Source organism: Gorilla gorilla, chromosome 2 (assembly GCF_029281585.2).
Source record: "Gorilla gorilla gorilla isolate KB3781 chromosome 2, NHGRI_mGorGor1-v2.1_pri, whole genome shotgun sequence".
Classification (NCBI taxonomy): Eukaryota; Metazoa; Chordata; class Mammalia; order Primates; family Hominidae; genus Gorilla; species Gorilla gorilla.
Window position 1 is genome coordinate 73930740 of NC_086017.1, and position 27918 is coordinate 73958657.

The following is a 27918-nucleotide window of genomic DNA, read 5'->3' on the forward strand; positions in this document are numbered from 1 at the left end:
GGTTTTAATTAACTGATCAGTTTAACCAAGCCAAAGCAACCTACCAAACCAACAAACAAAAAACTACATCCAAAGCACTGGCCCCTTTGAACTTCAGAACTTCTCATGAACATCAGATGATACACACGACTCAGTCCTCTAGGTTAGAAAGAACCTTGAGAGGACATTTTAGACTGGCCCTTATGTATTAGTCACAATAGGCTGGGTTGTGCTGCAGTAAAAAATTAACGCTGAAATCTCTTCAATTTAAGACAACAAAGGTATATTCCTTGTTTAAGCAAAGCTCCTTATGGATGGCTGCTTCCACACAGTGACTCAGAGATCTAGTCTGCTTCTATCTAATGATTCAGCATCTAAATATGTGGCATCCATGTTACCATGACTTGAGATCAAAGATTGTAGGCAAATGCCTAGAGGCTGTCCACTGTCTTAGTCTGGAAGTGACACATCCACTTCCCCTCACAGTTCTTTGGCTAGGACTAGTCACATGACCACATGCAACTGGGAGGGGGTTGGGAGGTGGGTGGGAACACATGGATATCTGATGAGCAGTAAATGTCTCAGCCACACTCATTCTTTACACAAAACTCCCCCTGAATTATCATTCTGAAGAACTGAGAAACAACATTGAAACAATTGATAGATGAGATGTAGAGAATAGATTTTTCAAATAAATGAGTCAATTTCCTTTCTAGGCTATTTATCTGAGACTAATTTGGAAATTAAAGGAATATAGTTAGTTATTCCTCTTTCTAGGTCAGAGGAATTCACTATTGACTTTGTTGTACATCCATCATTCTTTGATTTCTTTCTTAGGTCAGGAAAACTTCATCTTATGCTGCATATTTTCAGGTGGTAAGGTTTATTTTTTCATCCTGGTAAAAAGAGATAACACTCTAGATTGTAAATTTGTTTTATTTTCTCTTAAAACTCTATGGTAGTAGCATTACCTGCCTTCTGAGTGTTTCCTTTGCAACCCTTTGTCTACTGGACTCCTATTTATAATAAATATTTAGCGGATTGTGTCTGAAATGTTAGAATAACATTTGCTTTTTCTAGAGTCACTTTTTGTTACTGGATAGAAAGCATCAACTTGTTTCTTTGTGTTTCTTCTGCTATTGGGGCTTTTATTAAATTAAATGTTGTAGCATGTCATTTATTTCTAATTCAGCGGCAGATTTCTGCCTAAGTGTGCCCTGATTGTGTCCTCGCTTGCTCAGGCACATTCTCCAATAAACTATAGTCCTGCAATTAGCACTAGACCCATGAAAGAAATATGTTGAAATATGATAATTTATTCCATTTGCTAATATACGTTTATTCCTTGGTAGTATTTTCCAAAGCCACATGGATTTGATTATTCTTAAATCTTCACTTCCTAGTGATGGTTCTTTCATTATATTATAAATTATCTGATTATAATTCAGTGGCATAAACTCTTGACTTCGTGTTTTTTCTTTTTTTTAACTTGCAGTTGATAGTACTTGAAATGTTGGTAGCTTCATTATGGAATCCAAAGACACTATTACTCTTTGAAATTGGAAAACGCTATTGCCTAACTGGAGTTTATTAGAAAAGAAACCAATTTGGAGGAAATTCAGTAATGCAAACTTGATCTCAGACGTAACCACTAACAGGAACTTTGAGTGAAATTTTGCCTTGCAGCGACTTATCCAGAGAGAAAAAGACTTCTCCTTGGAAGGAAGGCTGAAACTTTTTTGTTTGTTTGTTTTGTTTTTCAGTGTTTCATACTCAAAGGTTTGTAAGGTTAAAGCCATACTCCCTCTTCTTCCTTTTAATTTACTGAACCAGAATTGTTAGGATTTTTTCTTTTGACACTCTTTTAAAATTTTTTGAGCATCTACTATGTGTTAGGTCCCAGAAGAAAAGACAGCTGGGCTCTCTACCCCCATGGAGTACTGGTTCTAATGAGGGGGAAAAGGAAACTCGGAATTACAAGATGTTGCCAGCAGATATGCAGAATCCCAGGGGAGCCCAAGGCAGAGATCCTATTTCTAACTTGCTGAGACCAGACTTTTCATCCTAGAAGAAGTGTATCTACGTTGAGACCTGAAGAATGAGAAGTAGTTAACCAGGTGATCAATAGGTGGAAAAGGGAAAGTAGAAATATGAGTACTTTAAGCAGATGGAACAGCAAGTCCAAAGGTCTGGGTGCAAGGGAGAGACCATGATGAGAAACTGAAAGATCAATTTGGCCGGACATTCATGGCATTTGTTCATTGTATGCACATTATGCAATGCTTTCCAGCAATTGTGGTTTGTGTGAGGGGGTGACAAGACAGATAGAAGATGCCAGACCTGTGACCTTGTCTACCATAAAGGATCCTAGAGGGTTTTGGGTCTTGACTATGAACAACAGACACAACCTTCCCACAGATATCCTCCTACCTGCCATGATGTCACCAGCTGGGTGGAATTCATACAGTCCATGAAGTAATAGGAAGAAGACCTCTGTGGTCCCTGCAGCCTGGGAGAAAAGAACTCATTCAGGGCAGAAGCAACATGGTCCTGAGGGAGTCGGGGTATTGAGTGAAGCAGAGATGAAAACAAAACAGGACAGAGTGGTGAATTTGATTTACATAATAAGAGCAGGCAAGGAAGACTGGCAAGTGTGACAGAAAAGACCTGTGCTCTAAATGTGTTTGGGGGTGGAAGTTGAGAATAGGAAAGAGACAACTCAAGAGACAAGCTGGCATTCACATGCAGGGTAGTGACTGGGCAGCAATGGTGAGAGAGACTTTTTAAATGTCTGCTATGCATTAAGAATTTACCTCCTACTTCGGTGTTTCCTTGATAGACAGGACAGAGTTGAAATGCTGAATATAGAGTTATAATACTTTCTGGTTGTATTTGTATTTCTTTGAATGCAGTACTTGGCTGAGAATGGACCAGTTGGAACCCTAGGGCTCACAGGGTTGTAGAAATTTTCTCATGAGACTGTAGCTTCAACTTGCTAAGTAGAGTGCAGATGACTGTTTAGAAATATAGCCAATAGATAATCTCAGTTCTTACTCTTGGGTTATTACTAGGATAGTTCCTAAAGAGATACATTTGGGGATGTCTGCCCAGCTCATGAATTTCTGCATCCAAAAAACTGTTCCCTCACCCATAAGAGCTAGCACTCTGGCCATGCATGGTGGCTCACGCCTGTAATCCTAGCACTTTGGGAGGCCGAGGCGGGTGGATCACCTGAGGTCAGGAGTTCGAGACCAGCCTGACCAACATAGAGAAACCCCATCTCTACTAAAAATACAAAATTAGCTGGGCATGGTGGCGCATGCCTGTAATCCCAGCTACTGGGGAGGCTGAGGCAGGAGAATCACTTGAACCCGGGAGGCAGAGATTGCACTGAGCTGAGATCGCGCCATTGCACTCCAGCCTGGGCAACAAGAGCAAAACTCTGTCTCAAAAAACAAACAAAAACAAAAAACAAAACAAACAACAACAAAAAAATAGAACTAGCACTCTGCCAGCATGCTAGCACCTAGCACTTCACCCCTGTTCCAACATTGGTTGATCAGACCAGGAATGAGTACCTGACCCCAACTGGGTCAATCAGAGTATTTTTTGAGAATAAGATATTAAATGAAGAAGATGGCAACTTGGGAGCTGTGGAGAACCACATATGTCCATGAGTTCCCCAAAGCTGAAAAAGCAACGTAATAAAGGGGAAAGATTAAGCAGACTATGGAAGAGAAGCTGAGCTTTAAAACTTAGGGTAGAAACTTTCTGATCTCTTGGTGGCTTTTCTATTTTGGGCTCCAGGCCCTCGAGAAACTGTTTCCCCTGGCTTCTTGCAAGATACGCGGTATCTTTGAAACAAACATTCCTTTTTTTGTTTTTTTTTTTTTTTGTGGCCCAAGTTAGTTCGAAGTAAGTTTTGATTACTTAAAAGCCAAAGAACCTAGCCTAAAAAAATTGCCCCTTATGGCCCAAATTCTTTAGGTTATTCAGTTTACTTTCTAGTATTTCTAGACCCATCTGTTTGTGAACTTCTTGTGTGTTAAGGACACAAGGCCATCCATCAGCCCTGATGATCTGTTTTATCTTCAGAATCAGCCAGCCAAGCAGAGGAAACAAGTATCTGCTAGTATTTTGCTGAGAAAGCTCTTAAATCATCTCATCTCCTGCTGGGTATAATTGTGTCGTTTAATAGCTTAACCATTTCCCCCTAAACTTCAGGCTCTGTCTGCCTTTATTTATCTATTGCATCTACTAATGAGCTTTCCTTTTTAGGTTCATGACTGGATGTCTGTCTCCGTCAAAATTAGCTATATTTAGAATTTAGGCTGGGATGGGTTTTCCAAAGGGGCTGGTGTTTCTCATTCTAAGCTAAAAGTAAAACCAGTATCTACTTTACACATAGGGCAGATGAGTATTTGAGAAGCAGACCCTTCAACCCCAAAGCTCTATAACACAAACAGGACTGAGCCCTTAGCATACAAGGACTCACAGAAAATAAAGACTTTCCCATGGTGAGAGGAGTGGCCCTAGATCTCCAAATGTTTATGAAAAATGTGATGACCCAGGGCCCTGCTGAATCAGACTCTCTAGGGATGGGGCTGGGGATCCTGAATTGTACATAATCTACCCAGTTAATTTTGATGTGTGAAAACCATTGGCTATGAGCCCAAGTAGCAATTCTCAAATCCAAACATAATTGTTAGACTGTGTTTTACAATAAGCTCACTCTCTTCTTCAGTGCAGCAGTGGTATACATCTATCATAAAAATTAAAGCCAATTGAAGTATGTTCCTTTTTTGATGACTGCCACTCCTGAAAAAAAGTGAACCCACTCCAGATCCTCCAGAATTGGAATGGAAGTCACTGGCTCAAGTTTCTTTATTCAAACTAATAAGCTTGTTAAGTTCTCTTGAAGCATCAGGGACTAGGGGATGTGTTTTTGTTTGTTTGTTTGTGATAGGGGCAGGAGGCAGACAAATGTCTAGGCAGATAAGGGTGGGTCTCCAGCAAAACCCCGCTTTCAAGCCGGAAATAGTCCCGGGTAAATCCTCGAACTGGATTGAGAAACTGCCTTCGAACTTGGCACATTTTGCCCTGATTTTTTTTTTTTTTTTTTTTTTGTGACATGGAATCTTGCTCTGTCACCCAGGTTGGAGTGCAGTGGTGCAATCATCTCAGCTCACTGCAAGCTCCGCCTCCTGGGTTGTCTCAGGCTCTTGTCTCAGCCTCCAAAGTAGCTGGGATTACAGGGATGTGCCATCATACCTGGCTAATTTTTGTATTTTTAGTAGAGATGAGGTTTTGCCATGTTGGCCAGGCTGGTCTCAAACTCCTGACCTCAGGTGATCTGCCTGCCTCGGCCTCCTGAAGTGCTGGGATTATAGGCGTGAGCCACTGTGCCTGGCCGCTTTCCTCTGATTGTTCCCCACCCTTCACCTATTTTACATATACCTACCCTTTCCTAATTGGTTTTCTACACTATCATGCCCACCTTTGAGTGATGTCTTTGCTTTAACCTTTTTTGCCTACTCACAAACCAATCAGGATGCACTCCTTATTCTGAGCCCATGAAAAAACCTCAGATCCACTGAACCAGAACCTCTTTGAGGAGGACAAGGAGTTTTCATTAAGTTCTGTGGGCATTTTTTACACGTAGTAAAGATTCAGGCCTTCCTCCAGTGTCTCTAAATCCTATCTAATGCTTACATTAAAAAAAGATAAGAGCATTCTTAGACTAGATATGGCTCAGTGATATTGGGAACTCTCCTGCCTTCAGGTAGGGGGACCACCCCTGCATCCCCTCCCCACCAAGAGCTATTGCATCACTCAAGCAAACTTCTTGCCTAACTCACTCTTCGAGTGTGTGCGTGCCCAATCCTTCCTGGTGGTGAGACAAGAACCCAGGCCTAAGCTATGGAGCAAAAATACTGCATCATGTGTTTATTTGTTTCAGAGACTTGGAAGAAAACAAGAAATGCCAAGGCAGAATTTCTTGAGCTGTGATTCTCAAACCACCTAGATCATAAAGATATAAAGGGCACTGTTATAAAAGCAGATTCTGGGGCTCTACCTCAGATCCACTGAACCAGAACGTCTTTCAGGAGGATGAGGAGTTTTCAGTAAGTTCAGTGGGCATTTTTTACACGTAGTGAAGATTCAGACTTTCCTTGAATGTCTTTAAATCCTATTTAACGCGTATAATAAAAAAAGATAAGAGCATTATTTATTAGATTAGATACCACTGGTATCTAGTTCTTGCCAGCATCTCTCTTTGGGTAGACTAGAAATACTAATGATAGTAATAACAATAGCTAATGTGTGTTGAGCTTTTATGATGACAGGTAGCACTAAGAGCTTTACACGTATTATTCCAGTACATCCACACAATAACCCAATAATGACTCTTCTGTTATTATCTCATTTAATAGATTAAGAACTGAGGCTCAAAGAGGATACGGACATTTCCCAAGATCAACAAGTAGCAAGTGGCTGAGATGACATTTAAAATGTTAAAGGAACATGGGGCCAAAATAAAAGGTGCACAACTGGCATTTAGTGCATATGGGATCCTTCATATGTTTTAATTGGGATTGCAAGGAACTCTGGAGCCCAAAGAGGTTACATAGGTATGTACTGTCACAATACATAGGCACAGTAGGGAGGGGTATGTGAAGGACCAAAATCAAATGGTAACCCTAGAGGGGTACCTCCAGGGCAGAACTAGGATCTGTTTGGAGGTGAGGAAGTCCTGAGGACCAGCTCCTCTGGGTCCATTCTGATCTCTTGTCTTTGCTCTTAGATCTGCTCTCAGCCTAGACTTTTGCTTATTTGTTGCTTCTGCTTCCTCATCCTTCCTCTTACCTTGTTGCTCCTGTGCTGGACTCCACCTCCTGGTTCCTCCCCATACATTCTCTTAGCTTCCACTCCCACTGCCAGCTGCCTCGTTCTCTCAGAATTTCTTAGTTTATAATCTTATTTAATCTTATTAGACACAAAGTCTCTTGCTGTGTCACCCAAACTGGAGTGCAGTGGCACAGTCATAAGTCATTGCGGCCTCAAGTTATCTTTCTGCTTCAGCCTCCTCAGTACCTGGGACTACAGGTTTGCACCACTATGCCAGCTACTGGTTTTTGTTTTTGTTTTTTTTCCATAGAGACGGAGGCGGTGGGGGCGGGGGCGGGTCTTGAACTCCTGGCCTCAAGTGATCCTCCCGCCTCAGCCTCCCAAAGTGCTGGGATTATAGACATGAACCACTGTGCCCAGCCTGTATTCTTGAGAGATCGAATCTGATAAGTCCAGCTTATCATGCTTATAAGATTGCTGGTAGGGTGCTATACTTGACTACAATCATTTTGGCTGAAGAGGGGAAAGAGGGAGGCTGTGTATTAAAAACCATGGTTGCCTGCAGGCCATGCTCTATGGCATGTCTGTAAGCAGAACAGGCACAATTGCCATTTCCAGTTCAAGTTTTTATTCAAAAACTCTTAGAATGTCTTACAATGAAACAACTCTTGTTGTCTGCCACTCCCAAGTCCTTGTGATTAGTTAGGGTGGGTAAGACTACTTACTATTCCAAATGTCTTGCCTAGTTGAAAGTAAAGTTTATAAACTCCTTTAAGGTAGGGATTTTTGTTTGTTTTGCACATTATTGTATTCCAAGCACCTAGAACAGTTCCTGGCTAGAGAAAGCCTTTTGATAAATATTTGTTGAATGAATGAATAGATGATATTATAGCATCCAGCAACTCCCTAATGTTGTGGATCAGACACGGGGAAATTGAATTTACATGCTGCCTTGGTCCTGGCTCCAAGTCAGTGTTAATGCTGCCCTAACCAGAACACAGACATGGATGTAATTCTCCAGACAGACCACTTATTATTTGCTTAAAAGCAAACACAAATATTTTTGGGTCATCTGCTGGTTTCAATTCTTGCTAATAACTGAAAATTAACTGTGTGGCCTGGGTAGGAATCAGTTTCAAGAATTCTCAAGGAACAAGGACACTAAGAAGGCAATGCATTGAAACCAGTGGTTCTCAACAAGGGGCAATTTTGCCCTCAGGAGACACTGACAATGTGTGGAGACATTTTTAATTGTGGTTAAATAAACATAATATAAAATTTACCATCTTAACCACTTTTAAGTGTACAGTTCAGTAGTATTAAGTTCATCTGCATTGTTCTGCAACCCGTCTCCAGAACTCTTTTCATCTTGCCATAATGAAACTCTACACCCATTAAATAGTAACTCCCCATTCCCTCCTCCCTTCAGTCCCTGACAACCAATCACTCTTCTACGTTCTGTCTCTATGAATTTGACTCTAGGTGCCTCAGATAAATGGAATCATACACTTGTCTTTTTGTGACTGGCTTATCTCACTTAGCAAAATGTCCTCAAGGTTCATCCATGTTGTAGCATGTGTCAGAATTTCCTTCCGTTTTAAGGCTGAATAATATTCCATTGTATGTATACACCACACCTTGTTTACACATTCATCCATCAGTGGACATTTGGGTTGCTCCCACTTTTTGGATATTGTGAATGCTGCTTTTATGAATATGGGTGTACAAGTATCTCTTTGGAGACCCTGCTGTCAATTCTTTTGGGTATAGCACAGAAGTAGCATATGGTAGTAATTCTATTTTTAATTTTTTTTGAGGAACTGCCATACTGTTTTCCACAGCACTGCATCATTTTACATTCCCAACAGTGTACAAGTGTTCCAATTGCTCCACATCCTCACCCACATTTGTTGTTATTTTTAATAATTGCCATCCTAATGGTTGTGATGGGAGACATTTTTAGTTGTCACAGTTTCTGGGGGCTGCTACTGGCATCTAGTGAGTAGAGGTCAGCGATGTTGCTAAACATCCTACAATGCACAGGACAGCCCTCTGCAACCGAGAATTAACTAGCACAAGACGTCAATACTGCTGAGGTTTAGAAACACTGATTTAAACAATCAGGTTAATATTTCATAGTAAAACTCATCCCTCCATACCTGTGTCCTTTCTTTTCTTTGTTGAAGTGCTCAAAGGCAGAGACCACCCCTAAAATCTGGAAAGTGAGGGAGGGCTGAGAAGAATGGCAACATTTCTTTTATTCAAATTTTATTGGAAGTTTACAAATGTATTACAGACATCAGTAAAACATCATATCCATTTTACAGGGCACGGATCTCAAGCAAAGTGTTCAGAACAGTCTCTGGCAGAGCCCACACCAAAGGCCTGTTGCAGACCTTCTTAACAAATAGCTTGACACTCAACACAGAACACAGACTCTGGCCTGCCTCACCTTCCCAGGCCCTTTGAGGTTTTGTTTATGCACTTGAAATGAAAGCAGGAGATGGACAAAGCAATCCTGTGGAGGAAAGAATGAGTTTAGGAGAGGAAAACCTGCCGAAGTCCTAATTTGCTAAAAAAAAATTAATTAAAAAAATGGAGGACTCATAGTCCTTACAATGTTAAGTCAGGGTCTATGATAGAATCATGACACTTTATGGAAAGATATGAAAATCAACTAGGTAGGTTTAAGAACAGACCTTATTGGTAAGTAACTCTCTCTGAAAAATTTAGAAAAGCTTGGTCAGTGACCTGTTGAATATCAATGGCCAAATGCCGAGCAGAGTGAAGGGATATCTCAAAGAACTCTCAGAATAGAACAAGAAGATTTTTCTCTATCCTATGGATTCATCGTATTCAAAACACAGAAATGTTTTCCTAACTCTATGTGACTTTCCCCTCCTTTATATTTCCTTGAGGAAAGCTAGTTTTGTCAGCAGGAAGTAAGCTTATAAAATAGTACGGCTCCCAATAGTGAGTCATATTTTATGGGAGTCTTGTGTTGACTAGGCTACTATTATGAGAAAATGGAAAAAGAATCCAATTTTTTCTTGATCTTTACTTTGAGGACTACTTCCAAATGGTCATAAGAATAAGCTCTGGTATCTGCTGAGGCACCAGAGGGACAAACCACTGGAGACAAGGCAAAGGCCATTTCTACTTCTCTTGTGCTTAAAGAAATGTACCTCAAAAGGTGGCGATCTGAAACTGCCTTCAACAATTGGCAGTGGAGGCTTGGCTACTGAGTCTTGCACATGCAAATGCTGTCTGCAGAGCCCATTTTAAAGCCCTGAAGGTGCAAAACAGTTGCTAATAGCAACTGTCCTGGCATGAAGTATTCAGATAACTGGTTCAGTTTTCCACTTTCCTTTGTCATGGACGGATCTTCCTTCTTAGGCTTAAGCATCTGTTTTCTGCTAGAAATACACAAAGAACACTTCTCCTTGGAATTTAAGTATTTATTTATTTTTTGTTAGAAGGTGGGATTACATGAAGAATAAGATGAAGTCTTACCTCACCTCTGCAAAATGAAGACTGCCTATAGTAATTGGCAGAGAACATGAAAATGGCAAAGGAGGTAAAGAGATTTTTTTGTCCTTTAGCCTAAGAAGTCAGCTTCCTCGAGCCTCCACAACCTGGGATGGGGGAGGGGCGGGTGAATTGGAGTCTCCGAATTACTTATACATATTGATTCCTAAATGTTCATAATTATGCTTCCTAAACTGTTTTTTGTTCTATGGCAAGAGAACCAAGAGAGGAAAGACAGATATGAATCAGTTCACAAATAAGATTGGTTATCAGACCAATAAGATCAGTTCTGATCAACTGGTCCTGGCTGGTTGGAGTGTTGCGAAGATCTGTGAGGCTGCATCCACACTCTCAGTAAGAGTATACAGTGATGCATTGGTTGTATCTGCTCAGCTTGCAGGGAGCGCAGAGCACATGCTACATATATGTCACCACAGGCCTCACCTGAATTGAACAATAGCTAGTAGTACCCAAGAAGCAGAAAGCTGCTGCAGAAGGAAGAAAACATAATCGTGTTATAGTGCAGGAACATCCTACAGGAAATGAGGATTAGAAAGCACTACTTCCAGATCCTGTATTAGAAACACAAAATTGCTCATTTGCTCGACTGGTTGGGGGTAGAAAGGAAGGAATAAAAAATAAAAGGTGAAAGTGGAAAGAAGGTGTCAAACAGCCCACACCAGGACTTCTTCCTTGGACGTATGAAAAACCAGGAAGCATGGTTCTGATCTCCCTTACCTCATTCACCTTCACACTTGGTAGAGATCCCACAACTACATGACAGAAGGAAAGCGCCCTGAATACCATCCTCAATGCCACCTGGCTGCCAAGAAGCCTTTTCACAGTACCAAGGGTGGTATGGATTGGCAGAGCCACTCAGGAAACTGTCAATGACTTATACTTCCTGGGTCTGGGAACAAGCCAGCTATGTTGCTACTGAATTGAGCAGCAATAGGAAATGAACTCAACTCCGAAGTTGCAGTTCTAACCAAAAGACAAGAAGATCAATATTAGGAGAGGTGGGAAAAATAACAACCAGGGCATTGGAGAAGAGAGAACACTGGAAAAAGATTACTATTCTGGAAATCAGTCTGTTGAAGATGGAATTATGATCTAAGAGGAAGTGAGTACAGGCCCCACTCACAGGAGGAGCTTGTCCAATAAGAGTTAATGGTTGTGATGGAGGAATTAGGTGAGGACCTTAAGTTCTTGCCTCAGGAAAGAATGCATTGGGAGTGGGATTCTGGGATGTGATGTGTGAGCTATCACTAGCAGGCAGAATTCCAAATACAATGATGTCCTTCTCAATAGGGCATTCGCTTGGAGGTTCTGCCATCATTGTAAGGAACTGGCCTTCCTCATTCAGCATTCTCTGTAAGGTTGCATTTGGGGTCAGAAGAAATCTGCAATGGTAGAATAGAGCGAGGTAATCTTACTAGTAGACAGTTTTACCCTGAAGCTTGTATGTCATTTCATCTCAAGCTCTGAGCAGTTCAGTGCCTGGATGCTCTCTGGGCATCTAGACTTATGCCTCCAGACCCCTCTGGGCACTGGCCATGTGTCAGTTTTTAGGCCACCTTCTTTCTGATGATGGTGGTTGAAGCTTTCTTTGAGAAATGTAAGAGGTATTCTGAGAAAAACAGAGTTAGGAAGCAACTTTTACTGGGAGAATTTCTTTCACTGGATTTGGGGCCACAGAGGACAGACATATTTTCAACCGTTTGCTAAGATAAGTGATCTACTTTTCCCCCTCTCTTTTTCCAAAATTGCCTTTTTAGTTTCATCAATCAAGGAACTTAAAACTCCAAATTGGACTCGCACAATTTCTACCAGAAACCTGCCACTTTAGTAGCACGGTATTGCAAATTATTTCTTAATCAGTTTGCCAAGCAGTTTACAAACTTACTATACAAACGTAATAGAGTTAATTCTCCGGAGGCTCGGATAATTAATGAAGCATTTAGATATGAAGATAGCATGCGGAAAACAGCCACAACCAACATGTGCATTGCTTTTTTAAAAAAATCAGTGACAATGACAAATGTCATATTAATACCTGAAAAGCAAATTATTTTAATACATCCCGAATGGAGTGCCATTACCATGTCCTTTACAGCCTTCCTTTCCTCAGACCCATCTGGGACGGGGTCTGAAATGCCACTTTTGACATTCTCTCCATAAAAAATACTAGAAAATGTTAACTACTATACTGAAAAGAGATCACGCTCACCTCACCATGGCAGATGGCCACTGAGATACACCGGGCACTACATTGACAGTACGTCTCACTACAGGTGGGTCCTCCGATGGATTATTTCAACTGCCACAATCTATTAAGGGGAGGAGGAGGATGGAAGAAACCAAGTGCTTCATTTTTAACTGAAGCAAGGTAGGGAGTTTTATTTTACTATAAACAGCACAACCGTTAAATGTCTTCATTAAGCAAACTCACTTTTGAGCCCATTTTCTGACCAACAGTCCTCAAAGTTCAAAATGGAAATACCCTCCCAACAAAGCCTGTTTTTTTGAACACATTGCACCACTGAAATCTCAGCAGCTCAAACTTCCTGGGCAATCCAGATACTCTGGTTACTAAGCTGGTTACACTGGACTCTTTCTACAATCTCTGGGAGCTCTTCGAGGTGGTTGTCACCTGTCCTCTGTTTCATTTCCAGTTCTTCTTTTCCCTGACCTGCCTTCAGATTCTCCTTTAACTTCTACCCTTGACCTGCTTTCTGTTTTCAAATAGGCTTGTTCCTTCTCCAGGCATGACATGTCACACACCGTCCCTCGCAGAGCCCCCTCAGAATCCTTCTGTCCCTCAATCCCAAATGCTTAAGTTCATTTGCTTTGAGGACAACCGGTTGTCAGGCTAAGGCAGCAGTTCTGTCTGCCTTGGTAAAGGAAAGCAGATAATACAATCCAGGAAACATGAGCACCAGAACATAATGCCACATTCAAAACAACGTCATGCTGACATCACACAACGGCACCACTCACAGTCACTTTTACTTTCCCCAAGGGATAGATCAACATTAAGTAACTTCAACATTCCCAGCAGGGATGGCATTTCTCACAGAATTTTACTGACACCGGTTGGTTTCTCTAATTGGCAAAAATTACATTTGCAATTTAAAAAAAATTACTACCACTTTGTAGAAAATAAATTCTACTGAGGGTGGGAGCAGACTTAAGGATGGCTCCTTAAGATGGAACGGAGCATAAAATGCTTTGGGTCTAATAGTTATGTTTTTTCAGCCACAAAAAGCCAAATTGAATATGTTCCTTTGAAAAAGGTCTCACTGACATGTAACAAATTTGTATAGAAAAAAAAAAAAAAAAAAGGTGGTACCGGGCCACATTTCAATACTACTCAGAGACAATGGTGGATGTGCATGCAAGTCCCCACTGAGTCCTACGATATAGAAATTCCTTTGATATTACAAAATACAAAAATATTTTATCAGAACTCTCATTTACATTGCATTTACAATGGACATGTAAATAACTTAGTCTTGGGTCCTGGCTAATAAACAAATTACTTACTGAAAAAAGGGTCCTAAAAGTAAGAGAACCAGAGAGGATAAAAGCGAGCAGGAAACAATTTACCATCTTGAGAGATGGCAACTCAACACAGAACTGATGGGAAGGAAGTGACCAACCCTGGCCTCGATAGAGTCTACTGTGTTTCCAAAGTGAAATGTGCAAATAATATTCAACATGCCAAGAACTGTGACTACCTATTGAGTCAATCTGTAACCTTGCCTCCATCTCCTGACAGCATTTTCCCTTTTCTCCCCCATAAGCCACCCCCAAAAGCGCTTTAACATTTAAAACAGTGCAAGTTTCTGACTTTACATTCTTAGCTCCCATCTTCTCCCATTCCCTGATCCCAATCATATTAAGAAATGATACAGTTTTTGCTCTTCTGTCTTTTCCTGCTGTGCAACTGTCCTCTGCCACCTAATGTGGAAGATTTGGGGAGGCCGTAGGAGCTGTATTTGTGCAGCAGCTCATCGCTTGTGACGTATCGCAGGCGCGCTGGCTGGGGGATGGGTTCTCCTAGGAAATAGCCCTCGTTGTCAGACTCTGAAGAGGACGAGCAGGTGGAACACCAATCATACTCGGCGAAGTAGGGTCCCCAGCGGTCCCCAAAGGCATTCTGCAAAGCCAGGTCCGACACAGTCCTAGGGCACTGGCCGTACAGGTCCCTCCGGGACCCATGCCCCATGCTCTCCTGGAAGCTCCGCTGGCGCATAAATTGGTCATAGTCCTCCCTGGCTCTCAGAGGGGGCCTATCTTTTAACCGGGAGATGGCCTCGCGTTCGCTGGCCAGGTGGAGGGCGTTGTCGGAGCGAGAGCGTCGGGAACGCCTGGACCTGTGAGGTCGGAAACGGCGGTTGTCGTCGCGTGAAGTAGCTCTTCTCCGGGTGCGTTCGCTCATGGGCTGGATCCTCACGCCCTCCTGCCCTGGCAGCTTGCTGCCCGCCATCCCTCCATCAAAATCAAAGCTCTGATGCATCCTTCCGTGGGACTGCAGGTCTCTGTAGCCAATGGGGTTGCTGAGCTGGTGGAGGTTTCCCTCCATCTCCTGGTACTGCTGGGCAGAGAGCAGGCTGCGAACCGACTCTGCGCTCCGGAACTGCATGGACGAGTTAAGAGTGCCCATGTTGCTCAGCTTCTCAGACACATTCATTCCAGAGTCTTTGCTGAGGTCAGGCATGGAAAATCGGGATAGGTGCTCCTGGCGCTTGGCACCACCATCAGCAGAGAGGCCTGGGGAAGAGAGGAGGGGACCACAGAGATTAATAGAGATGTGCAGCAATGGGTATCACTGTCACTGCTGGTCATCTATCTAGGGTCATTATATACCGTTGTGAAGTTGTGTACTGCACAAAGGCCCTCTCAGGGGGCACATGTGCCTGTGAGGGGGTTCTCTCCACTCCACAGTAGGTCACTATCTACCTAGAGAGGGCACTTGCTTAAAATGCATCCAGAGATGTATTTTACCAGTTACTAGTTCCTCCAAAGGCTCATCAAAGTTACTAAGAGCCCACTGTGTATCTTATGTATGATGCTTCCTCTGTTTGGAGTTTCACTTTGCAAAGTACTTTAATTACATTTTTGATTCTAATCATGCACTATAAGCTCTATAGGACAGATATTTTGGATGAGCAAACTTTAAGCTATAGAGGCTGGATGATGCCCAAGCTGTTTCTGGCAATAACAAACACTGGTTCCACAATATTGGGCCAGTTCACTTCTCTGTTAGCCTGCAGCAGTTTCCTGCTTTGCCTGCTGTCCCTAAGTGGCAGGTGGCTCCCTATCAGAAGTGTCTTGGACACTAAGTGACTCCCTAGGTATAGATAGAGAAATATTTACTCTCTCAGACCATTCAGTGAATGCTCCAAGGTTGTAAATGGGTCTCTAGCAGCCAGAAGATGTGTGTGGGACCCCAGGGGACCTCTCTGTCGCATGGGGAGGGACTTTCAAAAGTAAAGCAGTGGGTCTGATGCTCTCAAACAGTGGGTGCCCCAGCAATGGACCTCCATTTCTTAACTGCTGTCAAATGAGCTCCTGGCATCCCTGAGATGAAAACCATTTTGAAGGTAGTGGGAGATACTGACTGCAGTAACTTCCATTTTGCTCATTTTCAAGCAGAGCTCTCTAAGGAGATGTTTAAGAATGGGCCAGGTGGCAAAGTCTCAGCATTTTCCACTCATTACATATTGCAAGGATCAGCAATTTGCCATTTCTGGTCATAGACAACATACCTTTGGATTGCAATGGCCCATTATCACCCCTGCTACTGATTATTCCTGTCTCCTACTGGGGCCTCCAACTTCCTCTTCCGTGACAAAACCTAAAGCAGTGTTACGAGCACTTTGCAAAATTACTTGGCAATATTTACTAAAGCTAAGTACACATATACATATATGAATTATAAATAAAGCCGCTCTGAATATCCTTGGCCATTTTTTGTGGACTTATGAATTTCTGTTGGGTGTACGACCAAGAGTAGAAATTCCACAATTCTCCATCTACACTCTTGGTTATATATTAAACAGAAGTTAGTAAGAAGGTCCAAGAAATGGACAAGGGTACTCAGAGAAGCTTTCTTGTAATAGCCCATAAATGGAAACAACTCAAATGTCAATTATCAGGAAAATGGATAAATATATTGTGGCTTTTCTACCATTCCCCACTAAAAGGAATCTAGGATCTTTAGAAAAATGGCCAATTCCAGGATAAAGGCAAGGAAATTAAAAGAACCAGGATCTCGTTATGCCATAAAGTAAGAAAGTATTAAAAATAAGATATGGCAGGGGATTGTCAGAAGAACACAGGGCCTAACTTGAAGGGGCCCCCACTGGCCAAATCTGAACAATTTGAGCACTAAAATAATTAAGTGAAGTAATGATTTATAAACCACTGAAACAAATAGGAATTCACAAGTCCATGCTGATAGCAGATAAATAAAAACATAAATAAATATACAAATGGGGAAAAGAGAGGGCTCTATGTATAGTGGAATGCCAACCGCTGTCAGTAGAGTAAGCTCACAAGGAGGAAGGGGGTGCCAGATTTGGAAAGTCATTTTATAACCATTGGAGGTAGAGTGCTTCACACAAGAATCAAAAAGTGTGCTAAATTTAGGGGGTAAAATTTGATGGGAGAGAGCATTGTTTTAAAGTGTTTCCCTCCACATTGCTTATTAGTTGCAAGGGAAGAATTAGTAACTAAACAAAGGTAAAATCAGACAACACCTTGACCTTAAGTTCAAACTTAACATCCCCGGTGAGATGCAACTGCACCCTGCATGCCTCCAGTTGAGATGTACTGAGAAGGGCACACTATCCCATATGTAGTATTCCAGTCAAGAATGTATTTCCTGAATACATTCAGGAGGAAACATTAGACAGATGCCAAAAGGAGGGACATTCGTTATGAAAAAAGGGACTGTAGTCTTCAGACCAGACAAGACTGAGAGAATGTTCTAGATGAAAGGGTATGAGGGAAACATGGCAATTACCTATAATACCTGATCCTGGACTGGAACCTGCTCTGTAGGGAAAATAAATGCTATAAAGTAGGGGTTCCCAGACCTCAGGCTACAGACTGGTTAGGAGCAGGGCCACACAGCAGGAGGTGAGTGGTCAGTAAGGGAAGCTTCATCTGTATGTACAGCCACTCCCATTGCTCCAACTACTGCCTGACCTCTGCCTCCTGACAGATCAGCAGCAGCATTAGACTCTCATAGGAGTGTAAACCCTATTGTGAACTGCTCATGCAGGATCTAGGTTGTGTGCTCCTTATGAGAATCTCATGCCTGATGATCCATAACTGTCTCCCATTACCCCTAGATGGGACTGTCTAGTTGCAGGAAAACAAGCTCAGGTCTCCCACTGACTCTACCTTAAAGTGAGTTGTGTAATTATTTCAGTATATATTACAATGTAGTAATAATAGAAATAAAGTACATAATAAATGTAATGCACTTGAACCATCCCAAAGCCATCCCCACCCCCTGGCCCCAGTCTGTGGAAAAATTATCTTCCATAAAACTGGTCCCTGGTGCCAAAAAGGTTGGGGACTGCCTCTATAAAGGATAACTTTTGGTCAACTGAAAAAAAAATGGAACATGGGCAATAGATAAAAGTATTATGCTAAATTTACTGTGGTCAATTAATAATGGTGATAATGTGGGAGAAGATCTTTATTCTTGGGAAATATATATGGAAGGATATGGTGGTAAATGGCCCAGATGGATGCAATTTGCTCTCAAATGGTTTATAAATAAAATGTGTGTGTGTGTGTGCGCGTGTGTGCGTGCATGTGAACATGAAAGAACAAATGTGGCAAAAGGTTAACAATGGATCAATCTACGTAAAGAGTACATTACAGGTGTTGTTTGTTCTATTTTTATAACTTTTTTTTTAAGTCTGAAATTATTTCCAAATAAAAAGTTTCTTTAACATTGGAATATATTCATCTGATATGATGGTTTTTAATTCTGAAGGAAATTTGGAAACATCTGGACACATTTTCGGTTGTCACTATTAGGATGGGATTCTACTGGCATCTAGTAGGTAGAGGCCAGAGATGTTGCTAAACACCCTACAATGTGAAGGATGGCTTCCTTGCCTCCACACAGAATTTTCCAAACCAAACTGTCAACAGTCTCAGAAGAAACCCTGATAAAATGGAATATTACACAATAATGAGAACGAATAACTACACCCAACAACATGGATGTATCTCATAGAAAATGCTTGGACATGCAAAAAGAATATGTGCTGTATGATTCCATTTATATGAAGTTCAAGAACAGGCTGAGGCTATCTATAGTGATACAGGTCAGGGCAGTGGGAGGGGGTATGAAGAAGGCTTCTAGGGCACTGCAATTGTTCTATAACTAAATCTGGATGGTGGCTGTAAAACAATACACATGTGTAAAAATTCACTGAGGTGTAGTTTTAATATTGGTTTGCTTTATTTTGTGTAAATTATATCTCAATAAAATGGAGTAAAAGTAAAGCAACGTTTGGCCAGGTGTGGTGGCTCATGCCTGTAATCCCAGCACTTTGGGAGGCCAAGGAGGGTGGACTGCTTGAGCTCAGGAGTTCAAGACAAACCTGGGCAACATGGTGAAACCCTGTCTCTACTAAAAATACAAAAATTAGCTGGGCATGGTGGTGCGTGCCTGTAGTCCCAGCTACTTGGGAGACTGAGGTGGCAGTATCACCTGAGCCCAGGAGGTCGAGGCTGCAGTGAGCCGAGATTGTGCAACTGTGCTCCAGCCTGGGCAACACAGTGAGCCCCTGTCTCCAAAAAATAAACAAATAAATAAATAAAAAATAAAACAATGTTTGTTAAAGGGTCAAATTTTAACATTGGATATGCCTATAAAGAAATTAATCTGCTAAATATCATATACTCCAGTCATTTTTTGTTTTAATTTTGTTCCTGGGATAACTGTCAGGGCAATAGCAGTTGGGCCCTCCAATCGCTTGCTTACTCTGCTACTTATCTCTTACATAAAAATCACAAAAGCTGATTTACAACAGCCTAATCACTTCCAGAGCCTCCCCAATATGAAAGCAGAGAGGAGAGGATAACAACCTAAGATGATGAATGAGTGGTTTGAGTGGATGAACTCTAGTAAGAAAGGAAAGAAAACATCTTCAAACTCATGTCTAGAAACAAAAGGTGGACACAATGATCTTTGCAGGGCTTTCCACCCTAGCTCTTGAGTAGAATTAGGGTCAGCATAAATAACTTAGCAAACACTATTAATTCCCCAGCATGCTGTTTTCCCGAACCTGTCTTTCATAAGCCCAGAAGTGAAATGTTTTTGAGAGCATCCTGCTTATGAACAGATTCCTATTTCCGTGAGGAGGTGACCTCGAAGAAGAGCAGCTTCTATTCTGCTGGGAGGTGTACTGCCTTCTGGTATCAGGCTTCTGCATCCCGGGAAAGCTCGGGATACCCTGAGGCACCCCCTTGAAAAACAAAAGAGCTTGATCAGAGCAGGAGGGTCCTGTTGCACAAGCCCAGCATCTACTATCAGTTTTACCTAAATGTAAGCTATTCATTCCCCTGGAGTATGTGTGGGTGGGACTGGAAATACTACCTGCTCACTCTAGAGAGGAGAAATGCCTCTCTTCTGATTCATTAACTCAGATTTTCCTCCAGGGTCTTCTTGCATGCAGGGCATGAACAGAAAGGCCAATGTTGACCAAAGATGAGCAATAATTGTGTACTTGCCCCTAGAAAGGGTAGTTCTGTGGTTACTTTCATTACTGGCAAAATCTAGAATCCTTATGCAGACCTTAAGGCCCTACGTGACTTGGCTCCCTTCTCTCTCTCCAAGATCATCAACTAAACACTTCTCCTCGCTTAACTCTGCTTCAGCTGTGCTTACATTCCTCCCCCTCTCCCCAAACACAACAATAAGCTTATTCCAGCAGGCCTTGGAAAACTCTTCCCTTTGCATGCCTGACTTCTGTTTGTTAAAGTCCTCGTGTAGATGTCACCTCCTCAGCAGTGTCCATTCTGAACACTCCTTCTAAAGTAGCAAAGTTAGTTGTCTTCTGGCCAACCACTCGCTACTGCACTTGACCCTTTTTTAAACTACCCACCCTGACTTATTAAGGTCATATGTAAGTTTGTAGCTGAATGAATCCCCTAGGAGCCAGGATCTTCTCCCTACTCTTCACTGTATTCTTGCAGAGCTAGCAGTGCCCAGTACCCTTTGGTGCTCAATACATACTCATGGAATAAACGTAAATGGATTCTCATGTTACCCACAGCTTGGAAAAAAGCAGCCACCCTCCAACCTGGAGTGGGTCAGTGCTGTGATCCACATGGGTGGGATTCCAAACATCCAGAAAAAAATACCATGATCACACCTGTCAATCTCCATCTCTGGTGATTCATTATATAGCCCACCATCTGGGGTTTCTCCAATTTTAAAGTCAAAGTACACGTGATTTATAATGAGCTCCCTGCGCTGCAGAAATGTTTTCTCCTTACTAATCACAGCTCTGTTGATGTGTTTAAATTAGCAGCTGATACTGTCCCCAAGATGGAACTGTACTGTCACAGGTCACACTCCAACTTGAGAAGCACTCCTTCCCCCTCTAACTACCAACAGAACTGGAGAGCTACTTTCTGGCTGGGTGACTTGTGGAAATTTTTAAACCTGTTGAGATGCATCAGTAAGATGGGCATAATGACAGGAAGTGAGTACTAAAGCTGTAGTGATGATTAGATGAGGAAAAATATATCTTTCCTTTTTAAGGTTCATCATGACTATGGTGCATCTGTGTAGTTGTTGTTTCATGTCTGTCTTCTTGACAGATCAGCAGCTCCAAGAGGGCAGAAACTGTGCTCCTGTTTGCTAGCCCTGACCTCAGTACCTGGTATTCAGTATGCAGGAAGAAGGTTTAGTAAGGCCTAAAATTCCCCAAGGAAAGAAAGCATGCCTCAAGACTGTGAATGCCCTCCAGACATTTACAACTCATACTGATGATTTAGCTCCCTTTCAGTAGGGTCTTTCCTATATTATTTATTATTTACGTGCTGGGGCAGAGACATGAAGAAAATGGAGTTGTTTAGAACAGGAGTTTGCAAACTACAATGGCCAGTGAACCAAATCCAGCTCACCGCTCACTGCCTGTTTTTCTAAATAAAGTTGTATTGGAACACAACCACACCTATTCATTTGCATATTGTCGAGGGTTGCTCTCTGGAGTTGGGAGTTGTGACAGACTGTATGACCTGCAAAGACTCAAATATGTTACAGGCAAACAAATATCATTGAATGCATGATTGTATGGATTAATGAATTTGAGAAACAGGGCCTGATGCACTGATATTCACTTGAACGCCAGCCACTGTTGTAAATTATCTGTGCCTCCAAACCGTGGCTGGGATTCCTCCTCTACACAGATGAAGCTCAACTCTTCATTCCATTTGTCTGTGCTGAACACGACACAGTGTCAAAATATTGCAAATCAATAGAATCCAACCTAATGGGGCTCTAACATGCCCTTACTCTCCTGTAATAAACACATTTTTCTTTTCTTGTTGTTTAAGCCATGGGGTGTGTGTGTGTCTGTGTGTGCGTGCTCAAGCACATGTGTGATAGGGAGGTGGGAGCTGCAAGCTAAATTTGCCAGAGAACTCTGGCTGCAGCACATAGTCCAGGGCAGTATCAGTACCCCCACATCCTCTGGAGGATCTGGCAGAAGAATCCCACCTGATGGCAAGGAGACACAGATATCAGGTCATTTCCCTCTCAAGCACAGCTCTGTTTTCTTAATTAACAGAGAGGGTTTTTTCCCTGCCAAATAATGCAGGCTTTATGAGAGGTGCTCAGGGTGATGATAGAGTTAAACGCAGTGATTTATCCATATCGCAAGGGTCAGTGTGACTGGGAGCTACGCAAATGTCCATGCACCACAGGGGTGCAGGTTCCCATAAGATCCTTGACTGTGCTTCTACAAAGAGAGGTCAGCATCCAATTCAGCCTGCGGTTCTCCGTGGTTTAACTGCCAACACGAAGGTGCATTTGGGGCATTCTATGGTACACTGGCATTTCTGTCCGAGAAATGTTTCCCTCTCTACAAATAGGAGGTCTCACAGAAACTGGCCTCTGCAAGAAAATCAATGTTCTTCAAAGAGTGCTCAAGGTCTGACGGAATGGAAAGAAAATCTTTGCTGGCTCCCCTCCCCCACGTCTTTGCGGGCAAAATGTATGCATGCAAGTCCAGAAAGAAGAAAAAGACTAAGATTGAACGGCAGACTTCAGTCACATCTTTCTGTTCCTTATTTATTGTCCTGTCTTATCCCACTCTGCACCAGAAGACAGAGAGCTGTGTTTCTGCCAACTTCAAAGATACATTACCAGGCACGGTGGCTCACTCCTATAAGCCCAGCACTTTGGGAAGCTGAGGTGGGAGGAGCTCCTGAGCCCAGAAGTATGAGACCAGCCCTGTAAACATACTAAGACCCCCTAATTACAAAAAACAAAAAACAAAAAATTAGCCAGGCATAGTGGTGTGCACCTGTAGTCCCAGCTACTGGGGAGGCTGAGGCAGTAGGATCACGGTTACAGTGAGCTATGATGACACCACTGCACTCCAGAGCCTTTCAAAAAATAATTTTTTTAAGCATTCATATTTCACATTTCTGTGCAGTAAAGGAAATAGTATCTATTCAGCCATGCCCTCCAGACATTTACAACTTATACTGATGATGTAGCTCCCTTTCATTAGGGTCTTTCCTATATGATTTTTATTTTCTTTTTTGCTGAGATAGAAACATGGAGAAAATGGAATTATTTAGAACAGGGGTTTGCAAACTACAGTGGCAGTAGGCCAAATCCAGCTTACTGACTGTTTTTGTAAATAAATTTGTATTCAAACACAACTACACCTATTCATTTGCATGTTGTTGGTGATTGCTTTCCAGATTTGGGGAGTTGTGACAGGCTGTATGGGCTGCAAAGCCTCAAATATTTACTTTCTGGCCCTTTATAGACACAGGTTGTCAACCTCTGGTTTAGCATGCTGCAGCAAGCCTGAACAGCCCCGAAGTCATGGGCGCTACACAGTTGAAGCCTCTCAGACCGTGCAAAAAGTGTCCCGAGGTACATATTTGTTTGTTTGAAGCACGTGTGGCGGTAGCTTGATCAGGTCCCTTGGGATCCTTTTTCCAACTAAGTCAATCGATTTCATCAACACCCCGAACTTCAAATTGGCAACAGCTGGAGAGATACTGTCATCTGGGCAGTGGAGCTTAAACGCCACCACATGTTTCTTGGTGACAGGGCATGGAATGGCTCAGAGTATGACAAAGAAGCCTGGGGGTGGGGACAGAAAGAGAAGAGTGGGACAATATGAATGCACTCGAAAGTGTGATCTGTGGACCAGCCACAATGCCATCCCTTGGGAGCTGGTTGCAGACTCTCAGGCCCTCACCAGACTTGCAGAATTCAAATCCACATTTGAACATGAGATCCCTGGTGATTCTCATGTTCATGAGAGTTAGAGGAACACCAAGATGATAGGAGTTTCAAGGACGATTTTCTTTGCAACACAAGGGTGCTTCTACTCCAGGAAACAAGAGCCTCATACTCTCAGAGACTCTAATTCAGGGTTTCCCAACCTCAGTACTACTGACATTTCGGGCTGGATAATTCTTTGTTTGGTGGGCTGTCCTGTGCACTTCAGGATGTTCAGCAGTATCTCTGGACTCTACCCACTAGATGCCAGTCGCACATCCCTCTGGTTGTGACAGCCCCGAGATGTCTCCAAACAGTGCCAAATGTCCCTGGAGGGCAAAATCGCCCCAACTGAGGACCGCTGCTCTAACAGATCCTGTCCTCCACCTGCTGCTTGACCATAGCCCAAGGGGAGCTCTGTTCCTGTCCACCCAATTGTTGGAGTGAGTTAAACCTGCTCTACCCCATCCTGCAGACAAGAGCCTCGTCATGATGGGGGTTGCCGCTCCTTCTTTCTAGAGAAGGATTATCAGGGCTCTGCCTGGTTGGGTGTGGTATGTCCCCAAAACTGGGGAACTCTAAAAGTTATTTTCTCTCTAAACTCTACTCAGAAAATTCACATTCCTTTCTCTCAGTGGGTATCAAGAACTCCCCAGTTAAGGCCTTTGCTGTCTAATTTTCCTGGCAGGTTTGAAGCTTTTGAAATCCTGAGTTTTTGATGTATCTCTTTTACTTCCTTACTCCAGCCACTGGCCTATCTAGCAGGTCTCAGGTGATCAGCAGATCACAAGTTGGCTTGCAGTCAGTTACACATCTGCCATCTGCTCTGGTGCTACCAGGAGCAGTGCTGGTAGTCTAAGGAACGATTTCCTCTGCCAGCTGCACTGGGGAAGGGAAAAGGAAGGGGGAGGCCAAGCCCTGGGGCAGGGGTGGGGGAGGAGGGGAGTGTGCATAACTTCTTACTTCACACTCCCACCCCCCAGGCTTGGCCTGCCTTCCCTCTCAGGCAGGGGCTGTTTAGGCCCAAACGAAATAACAGCCTCTTTACAACCAGCTGCTTCCAAAGAGGGTCATGGACTGATCTTGGTTTTCCCAACAATAGCGGCTTTGTTTTTTAGCAGCATTCATTCTAGGGACTTGCCTTTGAACTGGAGGTTGGGGAGTGACAAGCATTATAATGGGACTAGAATCACTTCTCTGACAGACCCTGTACAGTTACAAGGACAAGTCAGATAAAAACTTGAGTGTGGATTGGAGGTTGCTTACCTTCTATCCCTTTACTTGCTCATCCTATTAACTTCCTGATAAATCAGTGACCCCAATAAAGATGGAGTCAATTTTAACTAATACCACTTGTAAAAGTTAAGGAGGAAACCAGGAAGGGACATCTTCCAGAATCATGTGGAGTCAGTTTTAACTACTACCACTCAGCTCCATGGGGGATTCTGGTTGTATTGCCACAAAGCATATTGCTAATTGAAAGGATACACAACAAATTCAGACCAGTTGAAGATTTTTTTGCCAGAGTTTGCTCTGGGTTTACACTGACCCCATGCTGCTTTCTAGAACCCATTAGTCTGGGTCAACAAGCAGACCATGCTGTATTTACTTGGGAAACACTTGACTACACGAGGACAAAAGCTAAATGGCTCCCAAGTGGTAGACAGTGGGCAGCCAAGAACCTGGGGACCCACTGAGTTGCTTCAAAGATCTTTGACAAAGCCCTGCTATTGCCAGGCACTGGGAGCACAACTGTGAACAAGGCCCTTTAAGAGGACAACGTAGAAGGATATGACCTAGTGCAGGGAGAACAGATAACCAAGTCAGCATAGCAAGGTGACCATTACAGATAATAATCACTAGGAAGGAAATAAAGGGGATGCTATGGCAGAGAATAAAGACTGGACTTACTTTGAGTGCTGGAAAAGAACTCTGTGTTGGTGACGACTATGGGGAGACCTAAAGGATGAGAAGGAGCCCACCCAGCCAAGGGCAGGGAAAAGTGTTCCAGGCAGAGGGAGCAAGAATATTTTGTACTAGAGAAGGTGCCACATGCTCTAAGATGTAGCAGAAGGGCAATGACACTGGAACATTGTGAGCAAGGAGGACAGCAGCAGGAATGAGGCTCAGAAGGTGAAAAGGAGCCACACGAAGGTTCTTCCTAGGCCACTCTGGGTTTTAAAAGTGTTGGGAGGCTGAGGCAGGAGAATGGTGTGAATCCAGGAGGCGGAGCTTGCAGTGAGCCGAGATCGTGCCACTGCACTCCAGCCTGGGAGACAGAGAGACTCCATCTCAAAAAAAAAAGTGTCTTTCACGTGCTGCTGCCAAATTAAAAAAAGTAACTGAGAGGCAGCACAGGGGACTGGTGAAAGCATTGGCTTTGGAGTTCACCTTCCAGTTCTGTCCCTTGAAGCTGTGCCTTCTCAGGCAGGCCTGGACTGTTTTGTGCTCAGTTCCCTCAACTGTGAAATGGGAATAATCATACAACCTAAGGGAGAAGGGATTAAATCAGTTAAAACGCAAAGTACTTAGAACAGTGCTGGTGCGGGGACACCAATGAAATGTTCAATCTTCTTACTGTCCTTTACTCCATATTTATCTGTCACTTTTAAAGCATTTTTACGCATGTTGTCATATATGAAATTGCTGGGCATTGTTATACAATCTTTCTAAGTGGGAAAAGGGAGTTCGGATGATTTGCCCAAGGTCATACGGAAGCTACTTGAGAACTCTTCTCCCACCCCCTGCCTTTTATTACTGTGAATACAAAAAGTAAGAGGAATGTGGCCAGAGTGCTAGCAGTCAGAGATTTGAGGGGGCAGGAGGCAGAGAGAAGTACAGATCCAGTGACACTCCCCAGCTTCTAACCAGCAGCTGCAATGAAAAAAATCCTTTTTATTAATGTATAGTTTTCTATTGTATAAATATGAATTACATGCAGCAACATGGATGAATCTCATAAAGTAATAGATACCAGATATAAAATAACATGTACAGTATATCCCATTTATAGACAGTTAAAATCCACCTCAAATCATCTATGCTGTTAGATGTCAGAATAGTGCTTACTTTGGAGAGGAAGGAAGAGCAGCGGCTGGGAAGGGGCATGAGGGAGCTTCTAGGGTACTGGCACTGCCTATTGCTTGACTTGGGAGATGGTACCATCAGTGTAATAATTCACTGAGGTGTCACTTGCGATTTTTGCGTATTTCTATTTGTTATACAGCTATATAATGTTTATGAGAAATTATAACTGAGAGGCAAGAATGCACTCATGACAATGTAAAAGGTAAATATGCAGAACTCACAATCCCCTATCCCAACACACACACACTTCCTCAACGGCATGTCTCATACACTAGACTTGTATGGCTGGCACACATGGTTCCACCTGGTGGCCAACACACTAAGCTTTATTTAATCTCAATGGTTAAATTTCCTTTTGCCTTTTTAAGTTGGGATACACCAGGACCTTTATCACCTATGCTCTTACCCCTGGCCAAATTTACACATTTATTATACCTGCCTGTCCACACCCCTCCTTTCCCCATTAGACATATGCATTTCCCACTGGTGTCAGCCAACTTGATGAGGTGGGTTAGATGTTTGGATAAAAGTGGTTTATGGATTTAAGAGGCAAAATACAATGTACTCTTTTAGGCCTGGGATCTTTGCTTCTCAAGATCTCCCTTCTCTACAGGTGGGGGTTGATAAAGTGCCATTTGTGGGACAGCAGTTCATGACCTCATGTACAATAGAACCAATTACTAGATTGGCTGACAGATGGATAAGTGGGTACAATGGACAAGAAGATGGAATAATTTTTAAATGGATGGGTGTATGGTATAAAGGATAATAAAGGGTGGGGATAAATAAATGGAAGGATAACTGAATTAATCAATGAATGGGTGCAACAGTGATGTAGTTACAAGAGAGACAAAGTTTTGGGCTCTCAAAAAAAGTTAATCTCCACGTGGGACCTAATTAAACTAAAGAGCTTCTGCACAGCAAAATAAACTACCAACAGAGTAAACAGACAACCCACAGAATGG

General features: G+C 42.7%; 1 protein-coding gene across 2 annotated transcripts in view; it reads right to left on the minus strand.

The window, feature by feature from the left end:
- Positions 1-9079: 9079 nt before the first annotated feature.
- The window catches only part of PRICKLE2 (prickle planar cell polarity protein 2), a 174236-nt gene continuing 155397 nt past the window's right edge, over positions 9080-27918 (minus strand). For both annotated transcript variants that reach the window (XM_063703891.1, XM_004035850.5), the window contains exon 8: positions 9080-15132. In XM_063703891.1, the coding sequence (XP_063559961.1) occupies positions 14258-15132 (875 nt within the window). In that variant the 3' untranslated portion in view covers positions 9080-14257. The remainder of the gene's footprint in view (positions 15133-27918) is intronic.